The 27,541-nt window shown below is 30.0% G+C and overlaps 3 protein-coding genes across 6 annotated transcripts; 2 read left to right on the top strand and 1 right to left on the bottom strand.

Moving 5' to 3' along the window:
• The first annotated feature begins 1,938 nt into the window (after positions 1–1,938).
• LOC111305145 (RNA-binding protein BRN1-like) lies at positions 1,939–7,460 on the top strand. Of its 4 annotated transcripts, XM_022902384.2 has the most exons (10): positions 2,176–2,315; positions 2,523–2,605; positions 3,130–3,175; positions 4,755–4,806; positions 4,961–5,086; positions 5,243–5,322; positions 6,038–6,208; positions 6,394–6,739; positions 6,834–6,977; positions 7,055–7,460. In XM_022902384.2, the coding sequence occupies exons 2-10, from the start codon at positions 2,574–2,576 to the stop codon at positions 7,180–7,182; spliced, it is 1,125 nt and encodes a 374-aa protein (XP_022758119.2). In that variant the 5' UTR covers positions 2,176–2,315; positions 2,523–2,573; the 3' UTR covers positions 7,183–7,460. The 4 variants fall into 4 exon arrangements, with proteins under 4 accessions (XP_089606768.1, XP_022758118.2, XP_022758115.2 ...); XM_022902383.2 differs by lacking the exon at positions 3,130–3,175 and having other exon boundaries at positions 1,979–2,315; positions 6,394–6,727; XM_022902380.2 differs by lacking the exon at positions 3,130–3,175 and having other exon boundaries at positions 1,998–2,315.
• Positions 7,461–11,895: 4,435 nt separating this feature from the next.
• Positions 11,896–13,068, top strand: LOC111305150 (uncharacterized). The gene is made up of 2 exons (XM_022902395.2): positions 11,896–12,527; positions 12,758–13,068. The coding sequence occupies exon 1, from the start codon at positions 12,044–12,046 to the stop codon at positions 12,467–12,469; it is 426 nt and encodes a 141-aa protein (XP_022758130.1). The 5' UTR covers positions 11,896–12,043; the 3' UTR covers positions 12,470–12,527; positions 12,758–13,068.
• A 396-nt stretch (positions 13,069–13,464) lies between these two features.
• LOC111305143 (Rho GTPase activating protein with PAK-box/P21-Rho-binding domain-containing protein) lies at positions 13,465–16,927 on the bottom strand. The gene is made up of 4 exons (XM_022902378.2): positions 16,401–16,927; positions 15,340–15,460; positions 14,892–15,242; positions 13,465–14,703 (listed from the first exon to the last, which is right to left on the bottom strand). Exons 1-4 carry the CDS (start codon positions 16,742–16,744, stop codon positions 13,993–13,995), a joined length of 1,527 nt encoding a protein of 508 aa, XP_022758113.2. The 5' UTR covers positions 16,745–16,927; the 3' UTR covers positions 13,465–13,992.
• Between the last annotated feature and the right edge of the window lie 10,614 nt (positions 16,928–27,541).

The following is a 27,541-nucleotide window of genomic DNA, read 5'->3' as shown; positions in this document are numbered from 1 at the left end:
TTGATTCAAATATGAAACTTTTAAACTAGAGTTTTAAAATTAAATGTCCTATTGAGTCGCATGGTATTTAATTTCGTCAGTCACTTGCGGTGGCAGCCGTAGCCACATAGTGAATACAGGTCAATTGACTTTACTGATGTTTAAAAAGGGTTAATGTCATAAATAATTCATAAATAATTCTTAAATTATAGTGACATATTTATTATGTTACTTAAATTTAAAAATTATATAATGTGATACATAAATTATAAATTATTACTTAATATGATATTTAAGAAGGTATTTGTCAATTATATTTATCATTTAAAATTAATTATATTAAGGTTGAAAATCACTTTAATTAGCAAATTGACAGTTCAAATAACATATTAAAAAATTTTAAAATAAAATATCACATTAAACATTTTATTATAATTTATAAATTATTCATGATATTAATCCTTTAAAAAAAATTCTACATTTATATATACAGGAAATGCTAAATTATTTTGTAAATTTTTTATATTGATCCCATTAAAATTTAATAAAAACTTAAATAGAAGGGTCGACAAATAAAAATTTCATTCATTTTTACAATAATAATATTAGTATTTAGGTTTCAAACAAAGTGTTAAAAAGTTTTTATATTTGGGTATAAATATAATTATATGTTAATAAGAATCAATGCTTAAAATTTAAATGTGAGATATATATATATATATTTAAATATAAATATTCTATATAAATGTTAAATCATACATTTTATTGTATATAAACATTATTTTTTATTTATTTTTTATTCAAATATATTATTTTACTCCACATATCTAAAGATATATTTGACATAGTAAAATATAAATAATAAAAATAATAATCAAGTGATTTTCAATTTAATTTATAAATTTAAAGATGATTACACTGTAAATGCAATTGCAAGAGACAGTCTCTTATTGTAATCATTTCTATTAAATATATACTTTTTGTTATATACAATTATTGAATTTCAGGCAAATTTTTAGTAATATAATGTAAAAAATATTTATGTTATGTGCTTATATAATATGAGTTAGTGAATGAATATTACCTCGTTGATTTTGTTTTAGGTATGCCCTGGTCACTTGAATAATGCAAACATCTTAGTTTGTTATAATACTAGCTAATTAAATTATTTGTTGGTATGAATTAAACTTGCTTTTGAAAAAAAAAATGTATGAATGTATTTATCGTTGAATCAAATATTCAGCGTCATTTAAACATTTGCTTCGTCCAAATCTCTTAAAAAGTATAAAACTTTAACACATTGAAACAATTGTACCTTATATGTTTGCAATCTATTTTGTTTTTACTTACCTTATATTAATATGCTTAAGCCAACAGCACATAACTTTATGCACAGATCAATTATTCATTATTAAATCACACTAATGATGAGTTTTAAGTTTAGAGTTTGGTGACCAACCGATGGAATGCTCATGAAAGTCTATTTCTCATATACAAGGTTAAATCGTTGTTTAGAGTGTTTTATGGGTGAAAAGAAGTGTGGAGTTGAAGAAGTGAATTGAACCTATTATCAGCGGTTGCCGGTTTGGAGGTTAAAAAAAGTGGAGTTAAGACGTGGATTGGACTTGAATGTCAGCGAGAACTGAGAAATTCACCGTACCCCACTTGATCCACGAGCCACCCTATCAAATTCATCTTTCCCCCCCCTCTTTTCCAAGTGGAGTGTCCTTTTTTAACAAATCATGAACTTTTTCGATGCAAGCCAAGATGGCCGACGGGAATCACTAAAAAGAAGAAATGTAATTCTAAAAATTGCCAAATAAGACAAAGAAATCACAAGGGTAAATGCGTCATTCAGCATTGGCCTCGCTTTAAAGTACAAATCCTCGTTCCAGCTCACAAATGTACAAGTACATCCACCTCCAATCCTAGAGGATGCACAGCTGTAAGGGTAGTATCGTAAATAAACCCAAAATAGCCCCACTTTGCAGCCATTTTAATTACAATAAATCCATTGAAGATCCAACTTTGCCATCCAGAAACCCCCATTTTTCCCACCCCGACGACTCCCAAAAAATAAATAAAATAAATAAAATTCGGTTAGAGAGAGAAAATCAAAGAAAAAAAAAAAACAGAGAAAATAGAGGAAGAAGAGCAGGCATTAATGGCGGAGGGAAAAAGGGAGAAGAAAGCGACGAACGAAGAGAGCGTGAAGCTCTTCGTTGGTCAAGTGCCGAAGCACATGACGGAAGCTCAACTTCTCGCAATGTTCAAAGAGTTTGCTTTGGTCGACGAAGTCAACATCATCAAAGACAGGGCTACTCGCGCCTCTAGAGGTTCAACTTTCTTTTTGTTTTAAATTTATTATTCTTTTTTAAAGTTTCAAATCTCTCACATTTCTCGTTCTCTTTTAGCGGTTTTTTTTTTAAGTGATTTGTTTGATTCGTTTAGTTTGGAGTGAGATTTGCTGTGCTTTGGCGAGGCTTATAGTGTTTGGAACCCTAATTTTGAGGTTTTTTCTCGTGTTTTTTATGTTGATTAAGGGTGTTGCTTCGTTATATGCCCATCCAGACAAGAGGCCGATAAGGCGGTCAATGCCTGTCATAGTAAGAAGACTTTGCCTGGGGTTAGTTCAAATTTTGAATTTCTGTTTCTCTGTTTTGCCTTTCTTCTTAGTGATTTATTGCCACATTGTCAGTTATTGTTGTCAAAATCTACCTGTTACTCATCCAAATTGGTTGTCGTGATCTTAGCGTATCGTAATTAACTTGGCATTTGTAGCTTATTCGACAGCTGGCCTGCAAACTTAGCACCTAACGGCGACATCTGTCCACTCTATTTCACTATTAAACTATGAGGCAGTCAAAATTGTTGCATCTTGGACATTGTGTTCGTGGCATGAATCTTGCCATATACTGTTTTTGATACTGAAAGCTTGCATCATATGAAATTATTTCTTAAGTATTTATTAAAACTACCTTAAACTTGTATCTACTTGGCATTTTGTAGCAAACTCGGTATTAGTTCGTTACTGCTTCATTGTGCTGATTAGGGTACATGCAGATAATGCAGTTGTAGAATATAGAGTATGTAAGTTTGATAATTATTTATACTAGCTCATTTCAAGTAAATTGATATCTTGAGTTTTAGAGACAATGGAAAACGAGAAGATCACAACATCAAATTCCAGCATGCTGTAAGCATATATTTTTTTTAAACACCTGGTTGTTTTCTAATGAAATGAAATTCTGAGAAATTTTACTAGTATGTAAAAGATTAAGGCTAGAGCTTTTTATACTAGATATTATTTTATAGTAGAACATTATTCGAACAAGAAACAGGGTGATTTAGTGATTTCAACCATGAATTTGTCTGAATTTCAAATAATTAAGCAAACAATTGGTGTTGGAGTTCTACTTATAGTGTCACTTAAGGCTAACTAACCTCCAGCCATTTGTCATGTTACCACATTATGTCAGTCAATACGTTTCATAGTTGATTGACCTGCTTACAATCTTGGAGTGAAGACAAGCATAGCTTATCATTAGAATTATATTGTAATTGGAAACAAGGAGTTAGCTGATCAAATGAATTGATCTGGTTAGTAATGTCAACGTAATGAGTGAAAGTATATGATTTGAAATGAAAAGAATGAGGTGATGCTGCAGCTTTTGGGAATAAGGGGAAGCGTTTATGTGTATTAATGTAATTAAGAAAATGCATGATCAAGTCAACAAACAAACCTTTCAACACTTAATATCAATATGAGCTTTGCCTAGTCAGGCTCACTGCCCTGAGTTCCATTTTATGCCTTAGTTGTTGATTATTAATCATTTTAAATAAACACCACCCCATGGTTGAAGCACCTGATTGTTCATGCAATATTTTTTTATTTTTATAATACAAATGAGTTGCTGTAGCAAAGTAGTGTTGTTGTGATGTATGAATTGGAAGCATATAAGGACTTTCTTTCCCCACAGTTAATAAAAGAGATGAATTTCTGCATGTAGCTTGACAAACCAATAAGCCTGAAAATAATTCACAATTCCGTAGTAATATTTTAATTAAAAGTATATAAGCACGGTTCAGAAATGAAAATTCTCTATATGTAATCTCTTCTACAAGTTATATCTGATAGATTTTAAACAAGAGCAGAAGAACCACATAATTGTGCATAAGCATAGATCTAGGAATCCAATGACAAATAAAATCAGTGTCCCTTCTGGGAGGCAGTGTTAGTAGAATTTGATCGATGAGGATAAATTTGATTTTGACATCAATGTATCCTAAAATGGTTACTAGTATGACCAGAAAAATTTATGCCTCAGGTGACGTACATTGTGGCAGTCTATTTAGGTTTTATTTTCATGATTGAATTTGATTGACTGGGATAAATTTGATTTTGACATCAATGTATCCTAAGATGGTTACTAGTATGATTGGATAAATTTATGCCTCAGGTGACATACATTGTGGCAGTCATATTTACATTTTATTTTCATGATTGATCTTTGTGCATTCTGATATGTGGTGTAAGATATGCCTGTTTATAAGACATGGCATGTCCCTGATCTAGGATTTAGAGTAATCAATAACTTGATCCTTTTCATTCAAACTTTCAATGAAAAATCTTGGGACAATTTAATGCAAAGTACTTTATTGCAATCACCTATGTCTGCTGTCATATATTTGTGCATAGAGATTACTTTTACTATGTGAGAGTCTTATTACCTCCCTGATTAGAACTCATCTTTCTGTTCTTTTGCCCGATTCAGGCATCTAGTCCATTGCAAGTGAAGTATGCAGATGGCGAATTGGAAAGATTAGGTATAAATAACTTCTGTAAATTAATTGCTTATAATTCTGCTTCCTATGAGGTTGGCAGAATTGATTCTCTTTCATTATTTGGTGATGCTCTTTCTATCAAATCCTTGAATAAATTATGAAATATTATCTTCTTTTTACTGCCCGATGGATCTAGAGCACAAACTCTTTGTTGGCATGTTGCCAAAGAATGTCTCGGAAGCTGAAGTTTCTGCTTTATTTTCTAAATATGGAACCATAAAGGACCTACAGATTCTAAGAGGTTCTCAACAAACAAGTAAAGGTAAATATTCTTTGATCTTGATTTCTTTTCTTTCTTTTCCTTTTTTTTTTTAAAAGAAGAAACATATTAACTGCTAAATTGTATAAACAATTAAAACCTCAATCTTAAGCTGATTTCAAAATTTGAATTGTAGTTGTTTTGGTTTCTTTATGGCAGGCTGCGCCTTTTTGAAGTACGAGACAAAAGAACAAGCCCTTGACGCCCTGGAGGCCATTAACGGAAAGCATAAAATGGAGGTTGGTATTTTGTACATGTTTCTGCCGTTGAATATCAACAAATTACCTGGAAGATTGTGCTGAGTATCTATTCCCGTTTTATTTGGTATCTTTTGCATATTAAATTTTTCAATGCATTTAAAGGTTATGTGCTGATCAGCTATCTTACATAGTCATTGTTCATTCATAGGAGTGAATTATGACATCAAAATTTAGTCACCCCTTAATGCTTGATGTTAGCTTAGATTGTAAGAGCTCAAATCACTAAAGATTTCAATATTAACCTGGAAATTTTTGCACATGCATCAAAAGATGATTTTTCTGGCTTAATATTCCTATTATGTATTGCAAGCAACGAAACGAAATTCATTGTTGTGAATAGTTGCATGTTGCATCTAGAATCCAAGTTGTCAAGCAAATGGGCTCTCTTTAGAAGCCCATAATCTTTTATCTTCATCAAGATACACTTGGGCTTACATTTGAAATTTCCTTCTATACCCTAGTGGGTTGCAAAATGCATATGTACAATTTAGAAGCTATTGTCTTCTTTAGACTGGGTTTTTGTACCAGATAATTAGTCTTTAATCGAATCTTTACCTCTTGGCTTCCAAATATGAGTTAAGAGTGCAGTGGCGACTGCCTTAAGTAGCATCTTTTCTTATCATCTCTGGTAGTGAGTTAGACAGTTTGTTATTCTCAAATAAAAGTGGGGTGGTCTTTATTTTCTGCTGTTTAGGGTTCTAGTGTCCCTGTCGTTGTCAAATGGGCAGATACAGAAAAGGAAAGACAAGCTCGAAGGGCCCAGAAAGCCCAATCTCAAGCTTCCAATATACCAAATGCTGATTCACAACATCATTCATTGTTTGGAGCGTTGCCAATGGGTTATGTTCCTCCATATGGATATCAGGTGGGTTTTCGTTCTTTTTTGACAGGAGCTATTTTTAAATTTCTGAAACACATTTCGGGACTCATCAGTGATTCCGTTTCCTCCTATTTTCACTGAGATATGGGGATTGTCTAAATTTTTTGTCATGATGTTTTGACTGAGCATTTAATATCTAAATATGACTGATAATCTCATTATTTATTTAGGCTCCAGGAAGTTATGGACTGATGCAGTACCGCTTGCCACCAATGCAAAATCAGCCTGCATTCCACAGTATGATTCCTCCAGTAAATCAAGGAAGTGCATTGCAAGGAATAACACCTGACCTAGCTCCCAATATTGCTCCTAGAAATTATGCTATGCCTCCTGCAAGTTATGTGGGCTCACCTTACCCAGCCGTGCCAGGTCTGCAATACCCCATGGCATATCCTGGGGGAATCATGAGCCACCGTCCGTTGATTGGTTCACCTGGTTCCGTGCCTCAAGCAAATACAAGCAGTAATTCTTCATCATCTTCCACTGTTGGTACAAATTCAGGAGGTCAGATTGAAGGTTTGCCATCTATGGTCATCTTGGTTTTTGTTATCTTTCCAAAAGTAGATTCTTGGTGGTGGCATGCTATTAATTAGTCTATGCTTTGACCTAGGTCCACCTGGTGCAAATCTGTTTATTTATCACATACCTCAAGAATTCGGTGATCAAGAGTTGGCTAACGCTTTTCAAGGATTTGGTAGGGTCTTAAGTGCAAAGGTTTTTGTTGACAAGGCAACAGGGTTTAGTAAATGTTTTGGTAAGTACGGTATCTTTTACCTCTCAAACTGATATTATTGTTAAGGAGTTTTCTCTCTCAAGAACCTCTCTTTGTAGGATTTGTTAGTTACGACTCTCCAGCAGCTGCTCAAAATGCAATAAACATGATGAATGGATACCAATTAGGTGGTAAGAAACTGAAGGTTCAGCTTAAGAGAGACAACAAACAAAACAAACCTTATTGATTGGGAGGTGAGTCATGGAAGGAAGCAGAAAAAGCCTGTAACATGTGGTCGTATGGAACTTCGATATATTGACTGACTGCAGTATCAGCATTTTGGATGGATTGAGGATATCCTGTGGTTATATGTTTCACTCCATCCTTCTTGTAATTGCTTCATGAGATCAAAATCCCATAAAATTGTAATTCATGGTGCATTCCATGCCTACACGATTTGTATTCTGTGTATCATTGTATTCCATTTAGACACTAATTATTAATTTATTGATTTTTCCTCGAGAATATCTGTTCGTGGTATAATTTTGTGGGGACATCCATGATACAATGTTCCCTAAATATATTGTTTCCACGTTCAATAACTTGTTTTTCTGCAATTTTAATTTTTCCTCATCAAGATACATTCTGGAAGTTTATTCAAATCCTCTGTATTTTCACTAGAGCATTGTACTTCAGCACTTCCCTTCTGTTCCTTGGTGCAATTTATTTTTGCTAATATATTTTTGAAAAGCATCTTCCTATTATCCTATTAAAGAATGGCTGTAGAAGTGAGTGTGTTGATATTCAAGCTACCTGAAGTGATTATCCGTGTTTCTTGTGGAGTGATGCATTCTGACCTATGACGTTCAGGTATTATAAAATCATTTGTGTGATGAGGCACTATTATCTTTGAGGTTTTTGCATGTGATTTCCATTCTGTCCATCTGGCCATATAATCTCTCCATGGCTGTCCCCTGCAGATTTTCATGTAAGTACGTGTTTCCCCTTCCCTGAAATTAGTTTTTACATGTTTTACTTGTAGTTGAAATGTGTAAAATTTTTTAATTTTAAAACTTAACATCCAGTGTGCCTATCTTTACTTTCAGTGGCTTGGTTCAAGATGTTGGAGTTATGTTACCTGGATCTCATGCTCTCCTGTTTCAATTGAGCATTCTTATGCCTGAGAATACCTGCTGTTGCAGGGTAACCGGGACTCAACATCTCAGGTATCGCTTGTTGCTTGTATGTTGAGAATTCTTTGTACTGGGATCAAGAAGCATCACCAACAATTAAGGCACCATCTACTGTCATTTATGAGAATCATCATCGTGACATCACTTGGATTAAAATTCTAAGTACTGTGGTGTAGGGCTTGGGTATAACTAATTCCTGACTCTCTTTTACAAGCCTCACTCAGTTTTCCTAGAATTATTTCTGACATGATGCCTTTTCCCTGCATTTTATATCCCCGTTGATTTTAAGCTTGCTTATTTTTATTAGTTCATAACTGCTTTAAAATGGTATTTTTAATGGGCATCGTGTGGTTTAAGTTTTACTGAATTTGTAATATTGCTGGTTGCTGCAAATATCTAGTTGATATAAAGAACTAATTCTTGGGGGTAGACTATATTGCTGGTAAATATTTTAAAACATCATACCTAGAAAAATAATAGAAGGCTGAATACCTGGAAGAGAAATCTTGCTGTGTGTCTGGGTTCATTTTATATATTTTGCTTTCACCATTTACGTTGACAAAATATTCTACATGACACTATTAGTTTATTTAGAAAGGTTGAATTGGAACTTCAGGGGTTATGTATTTCTGCATTGTATTGCATTTCCTCAATTTCAGAAGCATCAACCAGCTCACCTAAGGATAATGTTCATCTAGTATCATTGAAAGTAGTAAAGTATGTAACTACTGCAAATGCTCATATTTACAGCATTGCTTATGCTAATATAAAATCTTGATTTGTTATGAGGCTAGGATGCTATGTATTCTGTTGATTTTTATGTTGCAAGTTATATGAAGTTGAAATTGCATGGTTAAGGATGACTTGAAAGAAAATGCTTTACTAATTCTTTGTTACTATGAAGTTGAAAAAGCTTTACTCCCCACTAAACTGCAATGGTACTAAAATTTGGAGTACTGTTTTTGTTAATTTTTAGCTTCTAGTGGTTTATCCAACCCTAATTGATATTTAAATTTCATTTATACACTGATAACGATCTATAAAGTATGTTGAAGCTTCCTGCCCCCATTTCTTGACGCCGTGTGCTGTTATGTTTCATTTTCACTTCCTTCCAAGTGTATCTTTTCTTTGTCATGCCACATTGTCAACATTCATGTGTGGGTACTTGGTGCATCCCGCTGTATCATTCTTCTTGTTTGTTCTGTAAACAAGACTGTATATTGTAGACAAAGCCGAGTACTAAAATTTGGATATGATTGGTATAAATCTGTTGGCTGCTTGCTTGGAGTGTGGTAAATCTGTTAGCACTTTTAGTTTGGGTCCTGTGACTGTATCAAGGTTTAGGTTTGTTGCCAAAGGCATTTCGATTCTTTTGAATATGAATAAAAATTTAAATGAAAAATTGGTGGTAGAGCATTCCAACCTAATTTAATTCAGATAAGGAATAGGAATAGTTAGGAGTAGCTTTTGAAGTTTGAGGACTTATTGCAGCTGAAAAAGGAAGTAGAAATCTATTCTGCTGCTATCATGTTATGCTAACGAAGGAAAAAGGCGACTAGGATTGTATTGTTGTCCAGTTGAGCTATAACTCCTGCATCTTCATTTCCATTTCTACGTTTTTGTCGTATATGTAAGCCAGTTTGATTGAGAAGGCTGTCTTGCTTTGTTGGTTTCCAATTTCCACATGCTTTCTTTGCTAAATTTTTTTTTATGAATTTATCATTGTGAACTATGTGGTTTATAAGTTTTTGGCAGTCTTTTTCAATTTTTCCACCTTCTTTTATACGCTACAAAGAACGATTTAGACTAAAGCTGTTTAATGTTGTGGGTCATAAGCTGGTCACCATCATTATCAACCTTATCCTTATTTTCCAAAATTCTCATATCTCAATAAAATAAAACAAATAAACAATCTTACAAAAAAATCTTAATTAAATAAATAAAAGAGGTCATGTGAGATTTAGTCCCTGAACAAAATTATTTTTCACAATTTGATACATATAAAATAAATCACATATTTGAATTTTGTTTTCATTAAGTATTTTGCACATATATTATTAATGGTAAGTTGATGTGATCAAAAAACTATTAATAATATCATGACATGTGGGTTTTTTTTTAGTCAATATTTATCGTTAGCATTTTAATTAATGGTTTCAATCAATAATGTAAAATACTTTGATAAAAATAAAATTCAGCTTTTTAATTGTAAATTTTTACATGTATGGAACCGTTAAAAATAATATAATCCATGAATTAAATTACATATTAATCTTAAATAAAAGCTTATGCCTCCTCATGATTCATTTATTAGATGCTTATTTACTATTTAAATGTAAAATATTGGAGCAGATTAATTATTTTGCTTTCTGGAAAAAAGCCAATAAAATTGGTTGTACTTGCACTGTAAAAAAAGATAACCAAGTGTTGTGTTTTTTTTTTTTTTTGGGCCAACTAGTGTTGTTTATTGTGTTTTAATTTGGCATGTTTAAACATGAAATGTTTTGACGAAGTAAAAACAAGTACTCACACAGGAAATGGAATTTTAAAAAAGGATCCACAAGCTTCACCTGGTGAATAAATTAACTTCATTAATAAAAAAGAGTAAAGCTGAAGGAAGAAGACCAAAAACCCCAAACTTGCTTTGCCAAATAATGAAAACAATCAACAACCTGCCAGTTGTTGAACACGTGGTTGATTGCAATCTTTTTACGTAATAATTTGCAATAATTTTTGAATTAATGCAATCCTCACGATTTTGCCGTATGCATTTAGTAAACATCCCCTCCCATCCTGTTTGCACTCTTTCATTTCATGTTCCGGTAGTTACCACAACAAAATGTCATGTCTACCCCTTTTTTTAAGCTTAGCCAATTCAAATAATTTTTTTTAAATTTAAAATTATTAAACTTAATCATTAATTATTTAAATTAAAAATTCTAACTCCGTTGGATGACTATTAACTAGTGATAAAACACTTAATGGGTTTTTTTTTTTTTTTTTTTTTTTGCGTAGGTCAAAAATAACGTAGCTAGAAGTTTGCTTTTTGATCTTTTAGAAACCGAAATCCTTTTTGTTGAAAATGGACCCCAAAAAACCCCAATAGTCCCAGTATCTATATTTTACAACATTAATGGCACAGTCACTTTTGTTCAACTGCGTTCCAATCATGATTCAAGTCCAGTTTTTTTCCTTAGTCGGTGTACGCTGCCGCTTCATTTTTCCACTATTATCAGCACCCTGATGTTTCTTTTTCATTTTAATACTGTAGAATTAAGTCATGAGAGACGTTCAAATACAATAATACAACATGATATAATAATATAATATAAAAATATAATTAAAATTATATATAAATTTAATAAAAAAAATATATTTTATATATCCATATAATTATAATACATAATTTTTATATAATAATATAAATACAAAAATTATCAATAATTTATTCTACATAAATATATTAATTATCATATTAAAAAAAAGTCTAAAACAGGTACACGCAATACTCGGGGCGTTGGACACTTTGCTTCTAGAAGCTGTGGTATATATAATTTTTTCTTCTAGAAGGGTGGGTCTCAGCTCTGATCTATCTATATCAACAATAAATCAAGTATTCCTTCTAGAAAAGAAAAGTAGATGTCACTTCCGTTTCAATATCAATCTTTTTTTCTTCTCAATGGAATAAAATAAAATTTCAAATCAAGCATGCCTACCTCCTAATTTTTGATTGTATCCAATAGAAAAATTCGTGTGTCAAACACGGCATCAGCAGCCAGCAGCCCACCTTTCCTATTCCTTTTCACTTCCTTTTATATATTACCTCCTTAATATTTTAATTTTGATGAATGGGAAAGAGTTCAAAACAGAGTCAGTCAGTTTTGTTCGTGTTGTTCTCTGGTGTTGACCGAAGATATGGACATGAAAAGTAAAGTTGTTGATGTCTCCTCTTTCTTGCTCTTCGAGGCGACAGGCGATTCGGAAGCTGGGTGTTTTGATCCTGCCATGTCTGTTGTTGACCGTGCTGAAAATGATGATGATGATGATGCAGAGTCGTGTAGCTGTGATACTACATCTGATTTTCTTCATGGTGTTAGACAGGTTAATAGCTTAGAAGACAAAGCGAATGTTGATGATGATGATCATGAAGTTGAGGATGGGGAGGTGGTGGAGCAGCAAAAGGAGGTTCATTTGTATGAAAAATGCAGGGATGATCAGCGTATTAATGTAGGAGGAGTTGCAAAAGGAAAGGAATTATCACATGTTTCTGTTGATTCAACCAAAACCATGAATGAGATGGAAAAGAGCAGGCTATTTTGGGAAGCCTGCCTAGCATCTTAGACTCTGGGTTTAACCAAAACCATAGTCCCACTTCCATATATGAGATGGAAAAGAACAGGCAATTTCTAAACACTTCACCAGTCATCTTTGTTAGTCTCAACGTATCTCAATTTCTCCAGTTCCCCCCTTTTTTTTATAATTTATTTCCCATCTTCTTTTGTTGGTTATTTTTCCACTGTTTATTTATTGTTTAAACGTCAAGAACGTATACAAATGAATCAATCTATTGTTTCTGTAGTTTTGCAGCTTTCTCTTGATAATCTTTGGGGTTTCTTTGTTTTTCTCCAGGACTTAAGATTATAAATTGTGGTTGTGGATTTTCATGCAATCGCTTAATTTCTAGTCCAGACTGCAATGGAGAGGACACTTTTTAAGTGTCACCGATTAATAAGAAGAACGCCACCAATAAACGGAAGAGAAAGGAAAGAGGCAGCCATGAATGCTTTCACATCAAGAATGTAGCAACAAAAATACAGTAATTTTTAGCTCCATATACAGTTTACAGTATTTGGACATATATATACGCTTCAAATTTGCAAAGAATCTTCTGATTCCAGTTGTTCTCGCATGAGTAAAGCTAATCTTACGGATTTGCAACCTGCATGAAATTTTAACCCCCTATATTATTGTAGCTGAAAAATTACTCTCAAAGATGAAAGGTCGGAACCAGCTGAAAAAAAAAAAATCTTTTGTTGTTCTTTTGATTGATGATTTAGCTGAAAAAAAAAAAAAAAAAAAAAAAAACTAAATTTACAATCGAAAGATTTATTTGCAGATAAAATGGTTTAATACACGCTTTACACTTTCCATTCTTTTTAGTAAGTTTGAGTAAAATTTGACCTTTTAACATTTTATCAGCAGAGGAGACAAATGTAACAAAAAGGAAGTTTCAAGTGAGAAAATAGAAGGTAATCTTTTCCCCCTTCACTGGACAAATAATATAACAACCATGGACATTCAGTAGAATACATTGATAGAGAAGAATCACGAAGAGATTAATCGAAACATAAGATGATAGCGAGTCATTGTAAACTCGGGTTTTCAGAAACTGGATATATAAGACAATCACATAGTCTATATGACTTCAAATGGAACCTTAGCTCTGCAGATCAACCATGTTTAAAAACTACACTTCCCCTATAAAGCTGAATCTAGCTAGCTTCCTAAGTGCATGCGTACTAAACTTTTGCATATCTGCCTAGATGGATATAATAAGAGACTGGACTGGATTAGTTCCAATCTTTAAACAAGTCGAAGTTAGAATACTTTGAAGACCTGAAGAAAAATACGAAACCAAACACTAGTTCAGCCCTTGCTGAACCATGATTCAAACAATCTGCCGGAAGCTAATACTCCCTACCTGAATTTCAACCAAAGCCAACTTTATCAATTTACAGAAGCAACCGTGATTGAAGAGAGGCAAACCAAAAAGTGCAAGTATTATTCTAAATAATGTGAGGATGAAGCATCAAGTCAGCCAATAGTAGACAGACAGAGACAACGCTCTTGTGTTGTGGACTCCACTAGTTGCCTATCATCTCCACATCATCTGCGTTCTCACATCCTTTTGCTAGGCTCTTCGTACAAAGCCCATGATCCTGAGCCTTAAGACCATCAGTTGCCCCTGAGTCCTCTCCATCACTTGTACTGAAGGCAGAATTCTCGTTCTTGCTATCTGTAAAGGAAACACCAGACTCAACATTGCAGCCTGAGCAACTTCTTGGACTTGCATGATGAGCCTTAAGACCATCAGTTGCCCCTGAGTCCTCTCCATCACTTGTACTGAAGGCAGAATTCTCGTTCTTTCTATCTGTAAAGGAAACACCAGACTCAACATTGCAGCCTGAGCAACTTCTTGGACTTGCATGATCTCTTTGTAATTCATCAGCTGCTTCTTCCGAAAAACTATCTGTGACATTCTTATTATCATCCAGTTGCCTCAAGAAGCATTCCTCTATTTCACCTAGTGACTCAACTTCATCTTCATCTCCGCTACAGTTACTGTAAAGGGCATTATCATATTCTGATGTGGGCTCTCTCAGTTCACAGCTGGTATCATTCTCTTGCTGACTATCAAACTCCTCATCTGTAGGGCCATCACATGAATGAGATGACACGGGTGAATATCCTCCTGTTGCAGTCTCTTCACGTTTCCTTAGCGTTCTCATGATCAAGGTCTTGAGCAAGTTCATTACTTGAACAGCATGCATCAGAGCTGTCAATGGATCGGACATCTGCATAAGAGAAAATCAAAATAGAATGCTTCATTTTTGGCCAAAAAAAACTCCAATGAGTTAATAACACCTAACACAAGAATTTCATGGTAATTTGTAGTATTTGATTAACAATTTAAGTATTGAGAAAAGTATAATTTTGTTTCTGCAAACTAGAAAATATATTGAGGAAAGTATTGCTACCATACCTGAGTCATATTTGGAGCAAAGACCATAGCTATATTTCTTGCATTCATTTTGTTTGATTCCTCTTCCTCAACAACATCTGCCATAAGATCAACAGCCCAATTGAGCAGTGCAGCTTCAGTTGGCTTTAGCTGCTTCACAAGGTCAACAGATTCTTCTTCGGTATTGCATTGGAGAACCTGTTCGGGGGAAAGTCCATCCAGCACCCCTGAAGGAAGCTCCCGAAACCAGGCTTTTATAAGGCCTGCAAGACAGTGGACGTCAATATTTTCAGGCACGACGCCCCTGTTCAGCTGATATCTTACGTGCTCCTCTTGGCTATTTTCAGGATTTATCCGGAAAATCCCTTCTGCCTACAAGATCATTTAGAATAAAACCGTTTAGTGTTGAAATCATAATCAGATAATCCCAAAAATGTGAATATTAGTTGGCATGTATAGACATTAAAACCTTTAGGCCTCCTTGTGAATAAAGTCGCTCCTGCATCAACAAGAGTATAGTGGGGACGCTATTCCCTTTGGAATCGAATGTGCATTGCATTGATTCCGCTGAGACCCCAAACACACTAGCACTGCAAAAAAAAAAGACAAGTGCAATTAAGGACCACGGGTAAAAAACAAAGAAAATGATAAACAGGATATTGTACTAGTTCAACACACAGAAAAGAATCCAAAGACAGTAAACAAATGACTTTACCGAGATAGATTCCAGCTCATTATTAAACAAATTTCATTGAAAACCCAAATATCTTCGCAAAGAAGGTTGGCTTGCAACTACTATTTTGGAAATAAAACAGTACAGAACATAGTATTATTTACTTTCTTCACCTACATAAAGCAGGGCTAATAATAACATTTATTGCGCTCTTCGGATGTAGCAAAAACCAAATAACCATAAAATCTAAAATAATATTAATAGAGTCTAAAACTCCATGAAATTCACTGAAATTCTCCAAGGAACTCCAATTGAACAGGTAGAGAACTCAAAGTACAATTTTTTTTACTGATGCTGAAAATGGAAAATTTGAAGAAGGTATACCATTTCTAGATTTCAGAGAGCTGTATGGAAGAAAATGGAAAAACTAAGTTTAACATAATATTTAGGAAAATGGAAAAACTAACTTTAACAAAGTATTTAGGTAGTTGATATTTAAATTTTCAAAATGAACTGAGCTTGAAAGTCAAATCTTTTAAAATTTTCTGGAATATCCAAAAGCTTAATTCTTGAAAGCCTCTTAAAATTGGGCATATCTAAACCTCTTAAAAATCCTTCATTTCAACTAGAATACAGCTAAACAAATTCCCTTTTGTTTTTTAAATGCAGATATTTCCTTCTCTCACTCTCTTTTTCTCAGTACAGCTAGAAATCTACTTTTTTTTTTCACTCTTCCAGATCTAAACTGCACAAAACACTACATTTCAACTTTAAACAACTAAAAAAAAAAAAACAGATAAAATCTTTAAACAAAAAAAACATCTGAAACCAAGCCAGAAGCAAGAAAGGGAATTTACCTAGCACTTGGAACCCGACCGGGGATCTCAACTTGGAACTCCACAGGAAGACCCAAGAACCCATTGAACCGATCAAATGTAACGTGGGTTATGTGTCTTACGTTGGTTGGCCACCCGATTTCCATATGATGAACGGTGGAAGATATTACCTCATCTTGTCTGTCAACACGACAAGACACCATAGATTTCCTCAAAGCAGCTAAAAGCAAAGCCACGACAGAAATCTGGTCCTGCTGCTCTTCATTACAGCTCTTAACTCCTCCTTTAGCTCCTCCCTTTCCACCAACACCGCTACCAGCACCACCACAGCCACCTCCTTTGGTCACCATTACGAGACCAGTCATTTTCTCTATTAGCTATGGTTTTTGTCTCTTCTTCTCTCTCTCTCTCCAAAGTTTCACGGGGTTTTAAATTTTGTGAGTTTTTTGTTGTGTTGCATTCAAGCAAGGGAGTTGGGTTTTTCAAGTTTGAAGAGTTTTTAAGTGTTTCTTTTTACCAACGGCCACTTGTTTTTTCAAATTTTCTCCTTAAAAAAAAAAACAAAAAAACTTTATCTACAATGAAATTTGTTGTTTGACCTTGAGAATGAAACGCTATTACGAAAGTGCCATGTACGCTAAATATACGTAGTTACCGTATTTCTTTTTTTATTTTAGAATACAAATATTAATAGAATATATTTAAAGGAGAATAAATTTAAGTAAAATATATTAATATACAAATATTAATATTTGTAGTTTTTAGAATACAAATATTAATAGAATATATAAATACAATGTTTTATATAGTGTAGGACTAATGCAATCTAATTTAAAGGAGAAGAAATTTAAGTAAAATATTTTAAAAAATCTTTTTAGGATAATAATTTTTACTATGATATAAATGAATTCTTTAAAACGTTATTCACAAGACATAATAATTAAATCAAATATTTTTTAAATCGAAAAAAAATAAAATAACATTTGAGTTATTATTAAACACATATAAACTAAAATTAGAAAATTGAGAGCGAGAGAGAAAGATTGTATGTTAAAAATTTTTAATTGATCATGAATGAAAGTATTTATTATCTTTAAATAGCATTTGAAGCAACCCTCAAATTAAATTTTCATAAATTTAAAATATTATGCACATTGAACTTTTTTAGATATTATAAATATAAATATATGTGATAAATTTTTAAACTCTAATTCTATTAGTATAATGTAATTTTCATTTACGATGTATGGATACTTTTTCATGATAAGTTTCAACGCACTATTTTTTTTTTCATCTACGAAGAAAAAAAACAAATAGGTGATCGGATTTTAGGGATTTGTCTAACAATTACTACCGCGCATGCACATACAAATGCTAGAAAAAAAAATATATATATATATGTATAAATTTCTATTGATATAAAAGTTAACTGAAACTGTTTTCATTTTAAAACATTAAAAATTAGTGGAATTTTTTTTTCATTTTTGCAATGTCCCAACTCTTACTTTATTGTATTATTTACAATTGATTTTTTTTTTTAATTTCATAATCTATATACTTCCAATTCAACATCAATATTAGAAAATAAAAAAAAAATGAACATTTGCTAATTAGAAATTTTGTAAAAAATACGTCATTTATATTGGATACATTTAACAAGTCACACTAGCATGCCATAATACGATTATAATAATTGTTAAGTGGTGTTATCTAAAGTTTATTAAATTTTAAATTTTTAAAAATTTATATTCAAATTAAAGCTCTTCACTTATAATCAATTAATTTTAATTTGATTACTTAAAATGATATAATAATCAAAAATTATTTTTTTATATATTTTATGAAATTGTCATGCAATAATTTCAAATATGTTAAATTATAATTTTTGTATGTTATATTCAAGTTAGACATAATCACTTGTAATAATTAATTTTAAGTTAAATACTTAATAATAATGATTATATTAACAACAATGATCATGGTCATGATAATAAAATAGTTCAAAACATACGTTATTGTTAGTGCAATATTATTATTGTTTTTGAAAAAATAAAAGTGCTACGAAGAAAATAAGTATTGAAATTTTATTGAAAAATTACAATTATACTATGAAAGTGAAACAATTGAATTTCATATAAACTAGTTATCATAATTGCAAATTTTCAATAAAAATTACTATAATAATATTAATAATGTTATTAAATTTATGTTATTCTTCATTATAATAATGTGCTAATTAGAAAAAAAATTTACTAACCAATATTTTAAAAACGTTGTTTAATGTTGTTTAAATGTATTGAAAATCAGCATATATTATAAGATGAAAATATTATATTAAGTAATTTTAAAAAATTCTATAATAAAAGTATAAAAACAAACAATAGAAAAGATAATACCCATTTTCCAAGGAAAAACATTTGGTTGGAAAAAGCAACTGGAATTAATAAAAAAGACCGTTGGGGAAAAATGACCCGAAATTGGCCCACAATAAGAGGACGACTTCGATACTATTTCCAATAAGGTTTACTACCTTTTTATGTCATGTCATTGGCTTGATTAAAGGAATTGCTACTTGTGTATTTGCACATTCCACATCTTGTTTGTCTAGAAAATAGAATCGACGGAGGGTCCGGGACTATGGGCTGGCTGGGGACAGTATTTTCTTGGTTTTGATGCTGATTTTGAGAGCTTGTTTTATGATGATGATGTCTTGAGAATTACTCCATGTTTTCCATCTTAAAAAAAAAAGGCTAAGACTTTTGCGTTTCATTTGGTGGAATTGGGCCCATTATTATCGCGAAAGAAGACCAACCAAAAAGTTATTAATTGGTTCTGTCTTCACCAAATTAACTTGTGTTAGCGTTTCACCCAATTCCCCTTTCGGATTCAGGCCCCATTACGACTAACAAACACCATCATTTTCCTCTTTCAAAAGCAATCATAATAATAATGAATCAATATGGATAAAGGTCACTTTGGTCAATGTATTGAGACAATTGAATAACGGGGAGAGCCACGTGAGAAAATCGAGACAAGGAGCGACCCTAATTAGATCTCAGTGGACCTATGTCCGCCTAGTTCGGTCTACTGAAAAGCAAATAAAAATATATAAAAAGAAAAGCATTTTTTTCTTCTTTTTCACTTCGGTGATATGGAAGAGAAGAAATGGAAAATTATTTCGCGGAGCAGAGGAAGGAGACAGGGAATTTGACATGGATCACGACATGTGGGACCGTCTCAAGACCTCCAACGAGCATTTGATTCTCCCTCCAAATTCCCACCATTCGAATTTCAAATCTCAGTTTCATTCTCGTTCTTCCTCTAGTACTTACAACTCCTAATCAGTAGCTTTTTGTTTATTTATTTATTCCTCTCTTTCATTTTTCCGTTGCTATAACTCTTTTTTTTTTTTCCTTTCTGTTATAATGTACTTTCGTTGTGCTCTGCCATTGCAGAATGATTACCGGTTCTAAACATTTTTATTTTTATAGCTGTTGATAATAAATATTAATTTGGACATGCATGTTCTGATTTTTGAAAACTAGTGAGAATTTCCAACCCACCCGGCCCAGCTCTATTGATTGGAGAAATATTGGCATGGATCCACCAAAGTCGTTGGAATTTTACAGTTCCATAACCCAACCAAAGATATAAGAAACAAATGTGTGAACTTCCACAGAACAAAAGTACAATTCGAAGAAGCCAAAGTTTGGGTAATCATAAGAAAATAATCGAGAGGATAGTTTTTTTTTTTTTTCATACTTAAAAAAATGTTTAAAATTTCTTTTATAAAGATATATCAGATTTTTTTTAATTTTAAATTATTTATAAAAAAAATACATTTAAAATTTTACTTAAATATCTAAAACTTTCAAAATTTAACAAATTCATATATATATATATATATAATAAATTTTTATTATATTATATATAATTAAATCTCTATTTTTTTTACTGTAAGCTTTTTTTCCAGTTTTAGCTTTATCTTTTTATAGGAAGTCTTGATTTTCAAATTTTAAGTGTTGGTTTCACATTACCAACATTTTTTCGTTCATTTAAATTTAAAATAATTAAATAAATAAAATTATCCATTTAAAATAAAATATATATTATAATATAAACTTAAATTTTAAAAGTTAATATTATTTAATTCAAATTTCATTAGTTATATAAATATATATATATCTTTTTAAATTTTAAAATCTCAAAATTAGATTTTTTGCCTTTATAAATTTGTTATATTCGTTTTTCTAAACGTTTTAAATTTTAAAAAGATGAATATCACTTATTATATTTTTTCAATTCAAAATATATTTATCAGTTTTTGTTCACAATATCTGATTTCTGGATGTGTTCTAAGATTTGCAACATTGTCCAATTATTTTGGAATAAAAAACTTATCTCTTTTTGTGATTTTTGAAAATTTTTGGAGAAATTTTAACTTTATCTCATATTTAACCTCAATAATAATATTTTTTTATTTTACTTTTAAAAATTAACATAATTACATAATAAATAAAAACTCGTTATGACATAAAAATAGGCATCCATGGTTACATGATTGGACAAATGTGCAATCATGATCACAGAACTGGACAATAGACACACAATTAGATACATAATATATTACATAAACTAAAAATAATTTGTTTAAATAAACAAACGTAGTAGATAATCGAAACTTTAGGTTTTCAAACTTTTTTAATTTAAAAAAATACTTTTTTTAAACTAATAATAAAATAAAATAAATGTTTTCATATGAACGACGTTTTTTATGTTAAAAATATAATAATAATATAATATAATAATATAATATTTATGATACTTTTAAATATATATTTTTATGTAAAAAATGTAATATTTGTTAATTATATGATTTTATACATATCAATAATTATGTTTCTTTTTATAAAAACGTACTCATTGCTATTAGGTTGTATACTTTACGTTTTTCTTTAGTGTTTTAATTACTTTTTTTATGTTAAAAATATAATGTTTAGTATCGTTAATTACGTTTATGAGATAAAAACTATAATATTTGACAAATAATAAAGATCGCATTTCTCAATATGGTATAGATGACGACCAGCATTTAGAAATTACAAGTTAATTGAAATTTAATGATGCTTAAGAGGAGCTGCAACTTCAAAGAAGCTGCTTTTACATTAATCTCCTCTTAGCTATGAGAAAATTATCTTGACCAAGTTAATAAAAAACCTGTAAATTTTTTTTCTACAAAAGATTTTGATAAAGCAAAGTGCTCCATTACAAGACCTAGACCAATAAATGAAATGATACCTTTTCATTTCTTATCCACAGTCATAGATAACCTTGCACTCTATATACTGTTTTTTAAATCAAGAAAACGTCATCTTTAATTAAACAGCTACGTTTAGTAAAGAAACGTAGTGTTTGATTATTTTTCAAATATTATGCTTATTATCACATAAATATAGTGTTTGTTATAAACACTGCACTTATATAAGAAAAACATAATATTTGACTTATTATATAATAAAAACGTAGTTTTTAACTTTATATTTTTTTTTATCAAAAATTACGTTATATTTTAAAAAATCAATAATCTTTGATGTTATTATATATATTTTTTGTTCATAATATACCACATTAATTTAAACATTATAAAAATGATTTTTTAAAATTTTTGTTAATAAATAATTGTCACATGTTTAATTTTAATAATTAGTTATATATTATTCACATATAATAAAGGTCATTATAATAAAAAAATTTTATTACGTAATATAACTTTCATTTAAATCGAATACAAGAATCTAACATTCCAATAACACGAATCCTTTATTGTCAATAATTTACACTCATCAAAAGATTTTTTTTTTTTTTGAAATCTAAAGTTTCACAAATCAAACGCCGCCCTCCTTAATTGTTATACAATAAACCTATAAATAATATGTATTACATCGTTATTATTTTTCAATTTTCAACTTTTCTTTGAAAGTTGTACTGCTAATTTTATAATTTAATTATTATAAAAAATTAATATTTAATTCTATTAATGTTTTTAACATTCATTTATTAACTTTTTATTTCATATTTTGTTAATAAGTTTTGATGATTTATCACAAAATGATGGTATGTTGAAAGATATTTATTAAAATTCTTTTGTTGTTTAGAAAATTTATGTTAAAATATAACTTACTATAATTTTTTTCTTAAAATTGTACTCTTTTTGGATTCTTTGTATTTTTTCCCTAATTTTAACATATTATTAAGAAATATTAATTTTTTACTTATCATATTTTTCATATATTTAAGAAACAGTTTGCTTTATTATAAATTAATTTGTAAAATCATAAAATTTGATTCTAGATAAAATTGCTCATCTTATTACTTGCTTGGAACCGTGAATAATTGTTTTAGGTCAATTGATAAGGTACCAAAGATAGGAATATTAAGTTTTTTAACTTATATTTTAAGATAAATTATTAAAAAAAAAATGCTTAGCTTGATTGTTTCATATATCATTACCGTTGGTTTGGGAATTTATAGTATATACATTAAATATTTTAAAGAATATTGTAAGATAATTCGTAAATTAAACGATTTTGTCTATCATTTTAGATTTTATTTTTCATTTTTATCATATAAAAACATTTTTATACTCTATATGTTTTCTTAATCACTTTATATAATTCATAATTCGTGAATTAAATACTTTAGATTTTTTTAAATTTTTATCATGAATTAAACAAATTATAAATCTATATGCATTTTTAAAATAAAATCTTTAAGATTGTAATAAATTTTTTTATACAAATAATAAATTAGAATTATGTTATTTTATAAGGGAAATGATTGACTTAAATCAGTGTAAACTTTTTTAATTTTATATTTTTTCTTCAAATAAATCCAAAAGATTAGATTAGTTCTTTTTTTTTTTTTGATCTCTATATTCTTTCTTTGGTATCATTTTCCTTTCAATATGAACCCTTCATCTAACTGATCACTATGTATATTGTATTTAACTCTATCACAAAAAAATAATACCCATTGGAAATTAAGTAAAAAAAAGTACCAAAAATTATAATTGGGAATAATTCGTCATCTTAAATAATGATGTCCCAAACCTATGTAAGCATTTCATTATAAAAGTTCATGAAAAACTTCCATTCACTTTTCTTTCAAACCTAATATCTAAATGACATGATCTTTAGGTCCTTTTCGTAATTTTACCGATTATAAACTATCTTATTTTCAAAGTAGAACAACATTACAACAACATTCTTCGAGCCGCATAACTTACGTTTCGCAATTTTCTAGCTATAACTTTAAATTCTTGAAGATTTAATTATTATCAACAATACTTTCGGTTTCATAGCTAAGTTTGATCAAAATTATAACATGCAGCTTTTTGACCAAAACTCCTATCAAATTAAACAAAAAAAGTTACTTAAAATATTATCGTTCAACTGTTTCTTTGTCAATTACAAACCCTGTAATTGCTAAAGCTTTCAGAACCGTACGAGATATAGAAAAGCAGAAAATCTTAGTCTAATAGAAAATAGTAACTAAATTACCCTTAGACTCACATGCCAAACACCTGGCGAAAGGCTTGAGGTTCACATATCCACAAAAGAATATATATACAAAACACAAAATTATATTAAAAAAAAAATCAAATTAGGTACCAGAACATGAGCGCTAAAGAAAACCATCACAATTAATCTTATTTGCTCTGATGTTATGGAAAGATCATAGGAAACCAAAAGGCTAAGTGCTCAAATTCTAAAGTAAACAACTATGTAATAATAATCACCTCTATATGCACGGTTAGAAAAGAATCAACAACATTAATACAAAAAAAAAAAAAAAAAAACCTTCAAATTTGATGCTATATAAAACAGTCCAAGTATAAGCAAGTAGTTAAATTAATCTCATTCGAGCAAAAAGGTTTTCTTTTCTTGATCATACAAACCCTGGCACTTAAATTTTAAATCCAAAATTTCCTTTCTCTTCCTAGCTTTTCTCATCAACCAAACAGAACAAAACCATATTTAAATTCAACGCAAATTCTAGCTCTCCGTTTCTAACACAGATCAAGCCGCCCGGTAGCACATCATCAAAGAAGATGAATATGAGCTACTCCGCCCAGTGACACATCTATTTTTCCAAGCCCTCTGTTGTTCTTTTTTCTTTTCATTAAATCTCTAGAAGCTTCCACTTTTTGTATCTTTCCAAAATATCCTTCAATCAAAAAAATTTTTTTTTTTTATATTGATTAGTTGTTATGTAAAATAAAAGCAGGGGACTACTTTTATATATACTTATAGATATAAAAATTAAAATAAATTTAAATTTTAAAATTATAAAAAATATAATAAAAATCTGTGTATCTCAAGTTGAAAAACTAGTTGAGCTATATTATTATTATCCCCAACTAATTAAAAAAATGTTAGGCTTCATTTTGGGCTTAAACCATAGATGAATTGACGATTAAGCATTACTTTGTAGTGTGAAAAGGCAACACCAACGAACGCTTGTTTTTCCAACATGTTTGATTCAAAACTTACATCTAATCACAGCCAATCGTGTCTTAGTAGAATGTTTTGTCGTATTTTATTGCATTAAACATCTATCTATACAACTAATCTATGCCCACTTGATTACATTCTTCGCATCCCATCCAATGAGGCACCGAAATTATTATTACCACAACTTAACCTAACGCGTAAGAAATAAAATAACTAATAAAGCCGCCATATTTAAGGAGTTGTCGGAGAAAGGATAATTGAAAATGATTGGTGAAAGGGATACTCCAAAAATTTGAAAAGAAACGATAAAACAAAAAAAAAAGTAAAAAAAATTAAGTATTATATTTATATAATTAATTGAATAATTAATTATTTTATTATAATTAAATTACAAAATTCACAAAATTTAAATTTAAAATCTTAAAATTTTAAATTTTTTTATTTGTTACTAAGTCCAAACCTGCGGACAAAACTAATAAATTTTATAATGATATAAATTGATGCTCCAATGTAATTATACCTTGATCAAATGATTAAAAAAAACCCGTAAAGCTACTAAATTTTATATTGAGTAAGTTTATACTTGCACGTAACTGTATCTCAGTTTCGATTTTCAAGATCCAACATTTACGGGTCAACTTATGGAACTGCCTTTTTTTTTTTTGTTTAATTTGAAAGTCAACTTTTAATTTTTTATAACTAAGCAGAGATTAAACTTAAGCACCTACCATTAACAAGAGCCCTAAATGCAAACTAGTGGTTGATAATGATTACAATTTGTTGATGGCTATATGAAGAAGTTAATTAAGAATCAATATTTGGAACTTTCCATCTTTCCACTACCAACCAACCCCCAAAAAAAGAAACCGAAAAAAAAAAAAAAAAACCATTCATGTTGAATGGGTCAGTGGAGAGGCGACTATTGGCTGGAAGACTAGTCAATGGCCAATGTATTGATGTACAGAGCTGGCTGCTGCCAATCTGTTATATATGTTAGGTTTGTAATATTTTATTATTGCCACCAAACAATTTAAAAAAAAAGAATCTTGTTTATTTTATAAGCGGATTATTAATCTCATATATATGCACTGTTGTTATTGATTTTAATTTTAATGCTACAATTCCAATCTCACCATTGAATTATTAATTTCATTATCGTCGTTGTTACGCTATCAATCTTATGGTTCACCGGACGGGCCTTAGTTAAAAACTCCAAGGATAATGTGTAGGATACTTGGAGCATTAGAGATCAAAATGGCCTTTCTGACACTTACAAATGTATTAAGCTGGGGGAGGTGAAAGTAACCATTTAATTTTGCAAGATTTATTTCACATTAAATGTTTGACCTTGAAAAAAAAAACATTTTGGATTAATGTCCCAGAACATAGATAAAATTATTTTATTGTTTGTGAAGACATAAAAATATAGGAATTGGAGATAGATAACAGAAATCTCTTGATTAAAGACTAATATATATTCTGAATTATAATTAAAAGTTTATTTAAATTTTTAATTTTTTTATAATTAATTAAGACTTTAATATTTTATTTCGATTTAATTAAATCATTAATTGGACGGAATTTATTCATGTAGTAAAATTGAACCCTTAGAATATCTTAGAAAGAGAAGTGGAAAAAATTAAAGAAGAAAAATAAATTTATTTTATTTAATTTTTACATATATTAAATACGTTATATATCAAAATTTCATCTATTTTATTAATGCCACATGTAATTTTATCTTAATTGGTAAAAAAATTAAAATTTTTTTTCTTTCAAATAAAGCTTTAATTAAATGTAAATAAATATTGGACGGATTAATTGATTACAATTAATGGCCTCTTTGACACTTACAAATGTATTGAGCTGAGGGAGGTGAAAGTAACAATTTAATTTTGCAAGATTTATTTCACATTAAATGTTTGACCTTGAAAAAAAAAAAACATTTTGGATTAATGTCCCAGCACATTGATAAAATTACTTTATTGTTTGTGAAGACATAAGAATATAGCAATTGGAGATAGTTGACATAAATCTCTTGATTAAAGACTAACATATATTCTGAATTATAATTAAAATTTTGCTTAAATTTTATTTTTTTATAATAATTTAAGACTTTAATATTTTATTTCAATTTAATTAAATCTTTAATTAGATAAAATTTATTCATGTGGTAAAATTGAACCGTAGAAGATCTTAAAAAGAGAAGTGGAAAAAAGTAAAGAAGAAAAATAAATTTATTTTATTTAATTTTCATATATATTAAATATGTTATATATCAAATTTTCATCTATTTTATTAATGTCACATATAATTTTATCTTAATTGGTAAAAAAATTAACGGTGTTAATTTTTTCTTTCAAATAAAGATTCAAAGGATTAATTGATTACAATTAATGGCCTCTCTAAAACTTACAAATGTATTAAGCTGGGGGAGGTGAAAATAACCATTTAATTTTGCAAGATTTATTTCACATTAAATGTTTGACCTTGAAATAAAAAACCACTTTGGATTAATGTCCCAGAACATCGATAAAATTACTTTATTGTTTGTGAAGACATAAAAATATAGGAATTGGAGATAGATAACAGAAATCTCTTGATTAAAGACTAATATATATTCTGAATTATAATTAAAATATTGTTTAA

Source organism: Durio zibethinus, chromosome 21 (genome assembly GCF_047325235.1).
Source record: "Durio zibethinus cultivar Kanyao isolate XHJ-2024 chromosome 21, ASM4732523v1, whole genome shotgun sequence".
NCBI classification, from domain to species: domain Eukaryota; kingdom Viridiplantae; phylum Streptophyta; class Magnoliopsida; order Malvales; family Malvaceae; genus Durio; species Durio zibethinus.
This window is presented reverse-complemented; position numbering and strand designations above follow the sequence as displayed.